Raw genomic sequence first — 12,400 nt, 5'->3', positions numbered from 1 at the left:
TCATACTGCCCATTCACAAATATTAGCCTACCTTTTATGAATATTTACCACCACCATCAAATTCTAAGTAGGCCTATTCATTATGATTGGGGAAATTACATTTACACACAAATACACACTTTTCATACATGTAAAGGGGGATCTCCTCAACCTCTTTAGCTGCAAAACCTATTGTACTCTGGTCATAATAGTAAATATTACTTTATTATTTTGTAAATATTAATTAAATATTCTGGCCTCCATCCTACAAAATGCACTTTTAAGTCAGAAACACGTCATCTTACACACTGGTTCCTGCCCGGATTTGTAATATTTGTTAAACAAAAGTAATTTTTGTCCTAAAAAGTACCATGTCTGGTTCAAACCTTATGTGAATGACCTTGCCTATATTGGGGGGTGTCATCATATTGGGGGGGTCTGGCGGGGGTCCCCCACCACTGAAAATGTCTGCCAGTGGTCATTTCTCTATCAGTGGAATATGATAAACAATTCATGATAGGTTTCAAGAGGTAACCTCACCAGCTGATCTAGCCCATTTTTTTTACCCACCAATTAATGATGTCTGGTAAGCCCCGTCCACCATCAAAAACGTCTGGCAGTGGCCATTCCTCAATCAGGGGACCATCTCAAACAATTTACAACAGGTTCCAAGTGGTAACCTCACCAACTGATCTAGCCCATTTTTGGGGGTGTCATCATACGGGGGCGTCTGCCGGGGGTAACCCACCACTAAAAATGTCTGGCAGTGGTCATTTCTCTATCAGGGGACTATGATGAACAATTTACAACAGGTTCCAAGTGGTAACCTCACCAACTGATCTAGCCTATTTTTGGGGTGCCAGTTGTACAGCCCCCCTGGCCACACCCACCAGAGGGAACCCGGCAGACGTGCTGTTCCTCAATCTGGGGACCATACCAGACATCATAGTACCCATAAAAATTGGTAACCTTCCCAACTAGGCTGACCCCCCTGGGCTCCTGGTCTATACTGTCATTGTCAGCCCTGTTGTTGATGATGAGGTGCTACCAGCAAAGTCAGCTGATGGTGAAGATATTCCAGAGCTCTTGAACTGCGTTGATGAGGCTTAGGCCAGGTTGCTGGTGCATGTTGAGTGTGCTGTTCGTGTGAAGCAGAGCAGAAAAGTTGTTATAGACTCAAATGATACAGACACATTTGCATTGCTTCTCCACTACAGCCCATATTTCCAAGAACTTGGTATGCAGGAGATTTACCAGCAGTATGGCACTGGTTAGATGAGGAGAATGCTTCCCCTCCATCAATTAGTCTCTCATCTTGGAGCGTCACTGACTGTGATCAAAGAACATATCCTGTAAGAAGATCATTGCATGAGTAGGGGGGTTGCATGAGGTTGGGACTAAACATGCAGCCATGGTTTCTGATCCAGTCCATTACTTGGCTAACTTGGAGAGGCCAAAATATTGACCGAGCAAGATGCAACATTGGCTGAGAAGTACTTGGTGCGTGTCTGGGCTGGGGCCAGATCAACCACAACAGCTGTAATATTTCATGATCACAGAGTAGAAATGTACAGCAGTGGTGCTGGAATCAATGCTCTTCCTCCCATCAGTAGTGCTATAAGAGGGCACATTCAGAGAGGGGCATTTCTAGTTCATAGAGTCTGCAACATACTTACAAGAACCAAGGACCCCAAAATAAGGCATGAGCCTAAGCAACATGGGTGGCAGGAGCACACACCTGGCATACTCCTGCCATTAAAATGCCTGAAACCATTATCACAAGATATGATGATCATAATGATAACATGATTTTTCGAGTTCAAATAACTTAATCACTAGAATGATACAATGTTCCACCTTAGTAAATGTATTGTGTTTTGGGCTTAATTTAAGCCTAGGTCTTTATCATCACATTTATTCATTAATTGTTTATGTTATGATGATCCCTAAAGTGTTAAGAAATATTAAATGTTAGAAATGTTAGACTTACATTTATAGTGGCAGTTCCTTATTCTTAACAATGACCTAATGGGCAAGCACATGGCTGAGTTCTTCAGAATAGGAAAAAGACCTTGACATTGACCTTGACCTTTTAAGGACTATACTGATACAAATAATCATAGTAATATCAGCAAATAACTCCTCATGCCATAATTGATCATTTGTCTCTCATTTTTAAAATGGAAGTCTATTAACGTTCTTCAGAATAGCAAATTTGACCTTGGCAATGACCTTTTAAGGTCAAAATCACACATCATCCTCATGTAATTGTCAGAATTGAATTCCTCTCCAAAAATTGGTCAGAATTGATGTATGACATGTGTATAAACAGTTTAAAAGTAAAAAAGACAGATATTTGTCATAGGCAATTGCGGCCATATTTGGCGGCCATATTGTGAAAAATCTGGCACTATGGTGGACGAGCACCTCCGTGATTTTTAATGTCTAGGAACCCACTAACTCAAATCCAGTGAGAAACGCCCCCAACTCAAAATTGCGAACGGGTCTACAGGGCTGTTCCAGGACTATAATAGGTTCTTATCCATCACTACTGTCTGAAGTCTGAGAAAAGCAGGTGAGTCCAGCCACTTGTTGTGCTTCTGCTGTTCTTCGGTAGTAGGGACACAGCACGCGAAACGAGCGAGGCGAAGAGAGGCGAAATTCAGTGTTCCATTCTGACAGCTCAACCGTCATCATGTCGTTGCGGCGAATCAAATGGAGTGAAAGTCATGTTCTTGAAATGATTTGATTGGCCGCTGCCATGTGAAGTTCGCTCCTCATTTGCATAATATTAAACTTGGTTTAATTAAACTCCTGTTCGCTTCGCTTGGCCAAATTCGTGTCTATGTGTCCCTACCGTTACTGGTGGATGAGGGCAAGTGTACTGTGAACCACCCTCTTCCTATCTGTGAATACCACTGATGTGGTTGAGAAGAGACGTCCACCGATGAACACAGACCTTTGAAAGGCAGAGCCAATAACAATCACAATAATCTTACACAAATCACAGCAAATTCAACAAAGTGATATACAGACCATCAGAGGTGTCAAAAGTAAAAGTGAATTCATGGTGTAAGTACAACACTAGCACATGATATTACCTAGCATTTACTCCATTGTTCCCAATGAGTTATATAACAGACTGTGTGTTATTGAAAGACTTAAAACAACAAGAACCGACCACAAACTTGATCGAACCACTAAAAAGTCAGCTGATTCTAACATAAGTACACAAATGTACTGGTTACTCTGATCATTTACCCGTGTAGGAAGGTGTAAGATATGAGATTGTTGGATGGCTCAGATTATATACTGTTCATGCTATCTCAAGGAGTTTGGGCCTGTTTGTGTTAGCTCACCCCCACTAAAGGCTCCACTCACCCCCCCTGGGGTGCCACTGGCCCTAGCAAGACAAAGGACTTTTGGTGTGGGGGGGTTGTAGTATTTAAACCCAGCACAGAGAATTCCTCAGGGAGTCTCTTTCCATCTCTGAAGGGACTCCACACTAGGGGGATCTTCTCCATGGTCCGCCATTTTGAATTTCCAAAGATAGACATTTTTAGCTGCAAAAATGACTGTACTTGGACCATACTAGAAAATATGTGTTTATTACATAGTAAACTTTGACAATAGCCAACCCAGTTTCAATGCCCAATGACCATTTCCTGCACACTGTCCCTTTAAACATGTTGCATTTGAGTAGGCGGCCTACAATAAATATTCAACCCACTTTGTCCTTGATAGATTTTACTCTTAGTTCACTGATTCTCTGTTAAAATATTAAAATTCTTACATGATTAAGCTTGGGAAATACTGAAAGAGTGAAATATTAGGCCCAAGTATTCTCTCTGAGAAAAAAAAAAACCAGAACGAAACCTTTTTTTTCCACTCTTGTCTAAACTCGAAATGTACCTGCAATTTTGAAATGATCCGTATAGGAGTTAATCAACAACCCATTTAATGGACCTTCCATTACCGGTAAATAGAAAAGCACACACAGAGGCTACACTCTAAGCCCATGTGTCCTTAGACAAGGTAAATGGCAGGTGTCCAGCAGTGTGCCCGGTTGCACAATGGCAAATAGGAAACTGACTCTTCTAAATATACAATAGGCTATAGCTTAATGTGTGTGTGTCTGTGTCTGTGTGTCTGTCTGTGTGTGTCTGTGTGTGTTTGTTTGTGTCCCTACATTCGGTAGGCCTTCTGTTAAATTAAAACTTGATCTGCTGATCAGCATGAGTTTATCACACACAATAAAAGAAAGCACTCTGAGCCTACTGTTTATCTCAGATTCTGGTTTCAGGAAGTTGCCAGTTTCAGCCAATCGACTGGCAGGACCTGATTGTCTTTCTTTGGGTTAAGCCAATCGGAATCGACAGGAGTAAAGTCACTGACAGTCGTGTCTGTCAGAAGGATCGCTACACTTCACACCACCTGCCGCTTCTCTATTTCTCCAAAATGTCTCCTGGGAAAATCTGCAGCCTGACGGCACGGGACGTTCGCTTCCCGACCTCCCTCGAGCAGCACGGATCCGACGCAATGGTAACGTAGGCTACTGTCGGACAGAGTCGCATGCATGGCAGCCCTACTTCGCAAGCGCGCTCTCTGCAAGCGCAACAGGAGGAGCAGTATTGGGTTCAGTTTTTGTCTGCATGTAGCCTACTGCACATCAGACAATCATGTTACAAAATTAAACAAAAGCTCTGCTTGCTCTGCCTCTGCACTGCTTACATCACAGTAGTGAGCCGTTAGATCCGCTTCATTTGTTTTGAAAGTTTATTGTCATGTGACTCCCGACAGCACACCGATCCTGACTACTCGGCTGCCTACGTCACCCTCGAGACAGACTCGGGACTGAAGGGGTTCGGGCTCACCTTCACCGTGGGCAGAGGAACCGAGATCGGTACCGCCATGTCCTCACTTCATTAGTGAATATTTAACCCCCCTTAAACGTATCAGATTTACCGCAGCCATTGTTTTGATGAAATCAGGATTTTATTAGTTTCCTTACAGCAGCATTTCACAATTGGCCCTTTTGTCGCCCTCTGCTGGTTTGTGGATGCTCTCCACCCTGTTGTGGGTTGAGGATATACTGTCAATGGTTGAGGAGCACCGTGAATGAATTTGTAGACAAAAATGTAGTAGCGTAGTGAAGAAAAGCCTATACCAGTGAATAATTTACTTAGAGTTATAAACATGACATAGGCCTAAATGTGTATATCTAATTTTATAAAAATGCTAATAAAATTGTTAATTGAATTACTGATGATAAGTAGAAGTAGTGCTGCTGTAATAACCACAACATTGTCTTATAGGCTATAGTTTATCACTGTACACTGTACCTAATGAGGTAGATCCATGGTCAGAATACTTCTACTTTTACTTCATACATACAGTATCTCCCTCCATATCCCCTGTGTGCGTGTGTGTGTGTGTGTGTGTGTGTGTGTGTAGTGGTGTGCGCGGTGGAGGCGTTGCGTCCTCTTGTGGTGGGTCGTAACCTGCAGGAGATCACCACCAACTTCAGCAGCTTCTACAGACACCTGACCAGCGATGGCCAGATGAGATGGGTACACACACATGCGGGCATGCGCATACACACAAACACACACACACACTGATGACAACCAGATGAGATGGGTTGATGAAGTTTAAAAACAGTAGGCCCTGCCGTGGCTCAAGCAGTAGGGCACTGCACTGCTATACCGGCGACCCGGGTTCGATTCCGGCCTGGGTCCTTTGCCAAACCTCCCCCCATCTCTCTCTCCCACTCTCTCTCTACTGTCCTATCACAAAATAAAGGCACAAAAGCCCTAAAATATATTTTAAAAAAGAAAGTTTTGTATGTGTGTGTGTGTGTGTGTGTGTGTCAGGTCGGGCCAGAGAAGGGGGTGATTCATTTGGCCACAGCTGCTGTTCTCAACGCCGTGTGGGACCTGTGGGCTCGCTCGGAAGGAAAGGTGACACACACACACACACACACACACACACACACACACACACACACACACACACACACACACACACACACACACACACACACACACACTTGCACACACACACAGTCATTATACACACATGCACTAGAGCTGTAATGATATTGTATCGAACTGAGAAATCGCGGTACGCACAGTCATGATACTGTGGTACCTTCTGCAGTGTAAGAATGCAGTATAGTGACCTGCACTTTCAAAGTTATGTGACCCTTCAGTTCAGAAAACAACCACATAATATGATGTGATGGTGCTTCCAAGCTTCAAATCATCAGCACTACTATTTGTTAAGTTTTAATTACTACTAGCATCTTGTAACCTATTCTACCTCTCAGTTTTCATTCAGAATATTATTTCAGAATTATATCTCTGCTTCTTTTCCAGCCTGTGTGGAAACTGCTTGTTGATATGGTAAGTCTGTGTGTGTGTGTGTGTGTATGTGTGTGTGTGCGTGTGTGTTGATGTGTGTATGTTAAATGTATACCGCACAGTCAGCATGGACTTCAACTGTACTATAATTATTTGTTGGGGCGGGGAGGAAAGATGCCCATCCTGGCTTCGATCCTTCGAACCCAGAAAATGTAAAGGTCTTTTTTCTTCTTCTCATTTGCAATCGGGATGTTGAATGGGGAAAAGTCCAACAAAAGTTGTTGCGCTTAGGCTGACAACGGGGAGACTTAATTATCTCGCAAGTAGGGATGCAAATTATCGATTAATTCATTAATCATTAGTTGATTGCCTTATCGATCGACTTACAATTAATTTCCCATGAAATCTCAAAGTTTCTAAAAAAAACCCTAAATCTCAAAATTTGAATAAAAAATTTAGATAAAATACTAAATTTAAATTAATTCTATATACATTCTTTAATCCAAAGGTGATTTAAATATTCCCACTATTCACACCCCTCTTCACACACACTCTTCACATGTCCATTTCACCTGGGTCTCTTGTCAGTTGAATTGTCGATTAATTGCAATTAATGTTTTTTAATCGATTAACGCATTGATCGATTAAAGTCGACGAGTATAATCGCTTGCATCCCCACTTGCAAGTGAAAGGAGAGGAAGTGAGGTTATATATTGAGTTGGACCTGGCCCTGCCGTGGCTCTAACAGTAGGTCTCTGCACTGCTGCGCTGGCAGCCTGGGTTTGATCCACCTTATTTATTATTCTTTTGATCTCTTTGATTTTTATCACGTTTTAATGTATTTTGTCTCCTATTTTTCTATTAATTCTATTTATTGACTCGGAGGGCCTGCACAAGAGTTCCAATGTGCTTGGACTACAGTTTATGCACAAATGGTAAATAAAGTACTTTGACTTTGATTCCGGCCCGGGTCCTTTGCCAATCCTTCCCCATCTCTCTTCTACCCAGCGGCGTGGAACAGGGGGGGAAAACCCCGACTCATTCTTAGGGCCCAGCCCACCTGGGGGGCCCACCGGGGGGGCCCTATGGAAAATATTCTTCTTGTTTTGCTTTTTAAACATTATTTTTACAATAATGTCAATACATGTTGGTAATTTATGTAATTCCAATGTTCTCTGGAAATACATCTGTTAAATTGGATATCCTAGCCTGCAAATAGGCTATAATATATATCAAACACCCCCATAATCAGTACGCATTGGTTTAGTCCGCCCTCTCGCGGACTTTTGATTGCACAATATGCGTAATCAACACTCACACTTCATTATTAAGCATTAAACGCAGCAGCCGGTTAGCAATGAAAGATGTCTAAAACACCACAGGCTTTCACAAAAAGAATAGAAAGGCAAGAGGGACAGGGGAAACCAGATGAAGCAACTGCTGCTGATTTCTTGCAAGAAAGGTGAGCCCAAATGTCAAAATTACAGCCTAAAGTAGGCTAACTGGTTATCTCATTCCCATTCCGTGTGGCCTACTGTGATAGACCGAAGTCAAATAAAAAAAATAATCTCATTTTTTGGCTATAATTGTGATAGGCTATTGAACCCATATTTGTCTTTGATATAGGCTATTCATAACAAGTCACAAGACCAACATAGGGTCGGTCGATGTTGGTTCAAATATCCAAATGATAGCAAAGGTAGGCTAATTTGTAAAATGAATCAAGAAAATGTCACAAACGTGAAGATGCCCCCTGTCACAGCAGATACAAATTGTGCGAACTTGAGAGAAGGTGAGCCTATTTTAGCTAGCCTAATATCCTAGTGTTGAGGAAAAGCAGTTTCTCAATCGGGTGCATCAAATTTGCAGATCCTCGTAACGATATTAATCGACGTCACGTTCATCAGTTGCCAATGTCAAGGTGGCGGTGCGAGCTGTCAGTCCTGAACCGTCATTCTGCTTTTATTTTGCGGTCTCAACACTCTCAATATGGAAGCTCTGGTTACTTTCCCTGGCCATCTGACAACGTCCGTTGTAGCTGAAGTGTGGTAAATTAATGACGAGATTTTGACTGGGCACCAGTCTGTGTTTTGAATGCTGCTGACGCCATTCTAATCTGCGCAAAGCGCACGACAAAAGATAGGTAGAGTAGCCTACCTACCTCCGTCCTGAGCAGGTAGCCTATCTGCATTGAGTGCTCATGACCATTACCCATTTAAGGTACTCTACTGTGAAATAGTTACTGGCCAATTTAAATCTGAAACTATATGCAGTAGCCTAATAAATAATGATTTCTAAATGTGACTAGGTTCGGGGTGCCCTGACTTTAAAAGGTTGAGAATAACGACATCAAATCCAAACAGCGATAGGCCTACTTTTGTTCTATCCTATTTTAAGCGACATTCCATAGTAAGCTTCTGCCAGTAGCCTAAATCACAGCTGATTCTCTATTCCTTGCTCTCCCAAAAAACAACTAACGGACAATGACGTGCGGGTGCGTGCAGCGGGCCAGTGCAAGTGAATGAATGTGTGCGCGAGCGCGTTTGTTTCTGTTCAGGGATGCACATTGAAGAAAGTTCAGTTCTATATCAATGTCTCATGTCTCCTTAGTGCACGAAATATTAGGCTAAATGCATTGTGAAGAGAGATTTACCAGTCTCTCTCCTCCCCCTCACACCATAGTGATGAAGTGATTAAAAGTCATCTCTATGAATATGATAGCCCACTTTTCACAACTGGTGATGTGAAAAAATAAGGACATTAGGCCTATGTCTGTTCTGTGATAGGCTATCATATGGTTGAAGATGAGGATGATTCAAGTGAAGGGGAGGAAACCATAGAGGAGTTTTCTGAGGAAGGCAAGGAGGTTGACAATGTCAGGTGGTAAGCGTGCGCGCGCTCGCGCGCGCGGGGGGGTGGTGTTGAGGGGGAAGGGGGTTTTGTGAGTAGGGGGGCCCATGAAAGAAGTTGTTCCTAGGGCCCCAAATTTGGTGCTACGCCCCTGCTTCTACCCCATTCATTTCCTGTCACTCTCTTCACTTCTAATAATAAAGGCGAAAGCCCCCGCCCCCCTAACCCCCATTAACTATTGTTTGTGTGTGTGTGTGTGTGTGTATGTGCGTGCAGGAGCCTGAGCAGCTTGTGTCGTGTATCGACTTCAGATACATCACTGATGCCCTGACAAAAGAAGAGGCTTTAGGTGAGACATGTACACACTCTCTCTCTCTCTCTCTCTCTCTCTCTCTCTCTCTCTCTCTCTCTCTATTTCTCTCTCTCTCGCTCTCTCTGTCACACTCACATGCACGCGCACACACACACACATTTGTTGTTCTGTAAGTAAGTGTAATATTCTATCTCTTGTCTCCTGCACACATGCATATACAGTCCCAGGAAAAAGTTTGTACACCCTTTGAAATTTCTTACCTTTCTGTCAGAATTGGTCATAAAACATGGTCTGATCTTCCCGGAAATCACAAGAAGGAACAACCAGAGTCTGCTTTAACTAATTCAACCCAAACATTTACAAGTTTTCATATTTTCATGGGCCATAAGATGTAAACATTCACAGGACAGCAAGGCATAAGTAAGTACACCCTTGCATTCAATAGGTTTTAACCCTAAGTTAGTCGCAATAACCTCAACCAGATGTTTCCTGTAGTTGCAGATCAGATTAACAAAACAATCTGGATGTATCTGGTCTCCCTCTTCTTTAGAAAACTGCCTCTCGTCAGCAAGGTTTGTGGGATGTCTGGAGTGCATAGTTTTCTTGACTTCATGCCATATAATCTCAATTGTTTTTTGTCAGGACTTTGACTGGGCTATTTCAGAATGTGTATTTCATTATTATGAAGCCATTCTAAAGTCGATTTGCTTCTAAAGTATGGGTTGTTGTCACATTTCGGCACCCATCCTCTTGTGTGCTTCAACTGTGTGACAGACTACCTCACTTTTTTCTGTAAAATATCTCGATAAACTTCTGAGTTCATTGTTCCACTGATAATAGCAAACTGAAAAGGGCCTGAGGCAGCAAGGTAGCCGAATATAATGATGCTCCCGCCACCATACTCAAAGGTGGAGATGATGTTTTGGTGAAGGTGTGGTTCTCCAGTCCTCCTCCAAACATGACATTGTGTGTTCCCCTGAACAATTCAACTTTGGTTTCAACGTTGGTCTACAGAATATTTTGCAGTAATTCTATGAAGCATATAAATGCTTTTTCGCAAACCTCAAAGGTGCAGCAATATTTTTTTGGACAGAAACACCATTCATTTTAGATTGGCAGAATGAATCCCCTTTTTAGCTATTCTTGGTTACATGTCCTCTTCTGAGTATGGTGGCGGGAGCATCATTATATGCGGCTACCTTGCTGCCTCAGGCCCTTGACAGTTTGCCATTATCAGTGGAACAATGAACTCAAGTTTATTGTGATATTTTACAGAAAAAACGTGAGGAAGTCTGTCACACAGTTGAAGCACAGAAGAGTATGGGTCCTGAAATGCGACAACAACCCATACTTTAGAAGCAAATCGACTTTAGAATGGCTTCATAATAATGAAATACACATTCTGAAATAGCCCAGTCAAAGCCCTGACAAAAAACAATTGAGATTATATGGCATGAAGTCAAGAAAGCTATGCACTCCAGACATCCCACAAACCTTGCTGACGAGAGGCAATTTTCTAAAGAAGAGGGAGACCAGATACAAACAGATTGTTTTGTTAATCTGATCTGCAACTACAGGACAAGTCTGGTTGATGATATTGCAACTAACTGAGGGTTAAAACCTATTTAATGCAAGGGTGTACTTACTTATGCCCTGCTCTCCTGTGAATGTTATGGCCTTATGAGAAATAAAAATATGATAAGATGTAAATGTTTGGGTGGAATTAATTAAAGCAGAATCTGATTGTTCCTTCTTGAGATTTCCGGGAAGATCAGATCATGTTTTATGATCAATTTTGACAGAAATGTAAGAAATTTCAAAGGGTGTACAAACTTTTTCCTGGGACTGTAAAGGCTCATTTTCTGTCTCTCACACACACAAATAAAACACACACACTGGTTCATCTGTAAGGTTGGATTCTCTTCTTTCTTCTCAGACATCCTTCGCAAAGGCCAGGAGGGGAAACAGCAGAGAGGTGTGTTAACATTCGTGCGGGCGCACGCACACACACCCACACACACAAACACACACACACACACACACACACACACAAACACAGTACACACACTTACCCTGTAAGCTCACACACCCCTCTGAGTGTTTGACGTGTGTGTTCTCCAGTGGATCAGATGATGAGAGAGGGCTACCCTGCATACACCACCTCCTGTGCCTGGCTGGGCTACCCAGACGACACACTCAAACAGGTACACACACACACACACACACACACACACACACACACACACACACACACACACACACACACACACACACACACACACACCCTGCATACACCACCTCCTGCGCCTGGCTGGGCTACCCAGACGACACACTCAAACAGGTACACACACACACACACACACACACACACACACACACACACACACACACACACACACACACACACACACACACGTGCGCACACACAGGGCTCTAAATTAACACCAGCCAACTGGCCAAATGCTGGTGAAATGTCAGTCTGGCTGATAGAAAAGACCAACTTACTCGCCACCAGCCACAGTTACATTAACTTCTACTGGCCATTTTGACTGGTGATGAAACAAAAGTTAAGTTAGAGCCCTGCACACAGTTATGCGTTCTAGATGCAGATTTGTGTGTGTGTGTGTGTGTGTGTGTGCGTGTGTGCGTGCGTGCAGCTGTGTTCTTCAGCGCTGTCTGAGGGCTGGAGGGCGTTTAAGGTGAAGGTAGGGGCAGATCTTGATGATGACATCAGACGCTGCCGCCTGATTCGCCAGATGATCGGACCTGAGAACGTCCTGGTAAAATATTATTATTGTTATTATTATTATTATAGTTGTTATTGTTGCTATTAATAAAAAAATAAGATGAATAACAACAACAATAATGATAACATTGTGTGTGAGTGTGTGTTGAG

The 12,400-nt window shown here is 42.7% G+C and overlaps 1 protein-coding gene across 1 annotated transcript in view; it reads left to right on the top strand.

Annotated features, from left to right (window-relative positions):
- Positions 1-4,345: 4,345 nt before the first annotated feature.
- The window catches only part of enosf1 (enolase superfamily member 1), an 11,595-nt gene continuing 3,540 nt past the window's right edge, over positions 4,346-12,400 (top strand). Inside the window, exons 1-9 of the mRNA XM_063206216.1 lie at positions 4,346-4,521; positions 4,780-4,882; positions 5,434-5,549; positions 5,853-5,939; positions 6,357-6,383; positions 9,468-9,540; positions 11,441-11,479; positions 11,626-11,708; positions 12,162-12,284. Coding sequence (XP_063062286.1) covers positions 4,438-4,521; positions 4,780-4,882; positions 5,434-5,549; positions 5,853-5,939; positions 6,357-6,383; positions 9,468-9,540; positions 11,441-11,479; positions 11,626-11,708; positions 12,162-12,284 — 735 coding nt within the window. The 5' untranslated portion in view covers positions 4,346-4,437. The remainder of the gene's footprint in view (positions 4,522-4,779; positions 4,883-5,433; positions 5,550-5,852; positions 5,940-6,356; positions 6,384-9,467; positions 9,541-11,440; positions 11,480-11,625; positions 11,709-12,161; positions 12,285-12,400) is intronic.

This window comes from Engraulis encrasicolus, chromosome 9, assembly GCF_034702125.1.
Source record: "Engraulis encrasicolus isolate BLACKSEA-1 chromosome 9, IST_EnEncr_1.0, whole genome shotgun sequence".
NCBI classification, from domain to species: domain Eukaryota; kingdom Metazoa; phylum Chordata; class Actinopteri; order Clupeiformes; family Engraulidae; genus Engraulis; species Engraulis encrasicolus.
The sequence above is the reverse complement of the archived record's forward strand: the minus strand, read 5'-3'. Positions and strand labels throughout refer to the sequence as shown.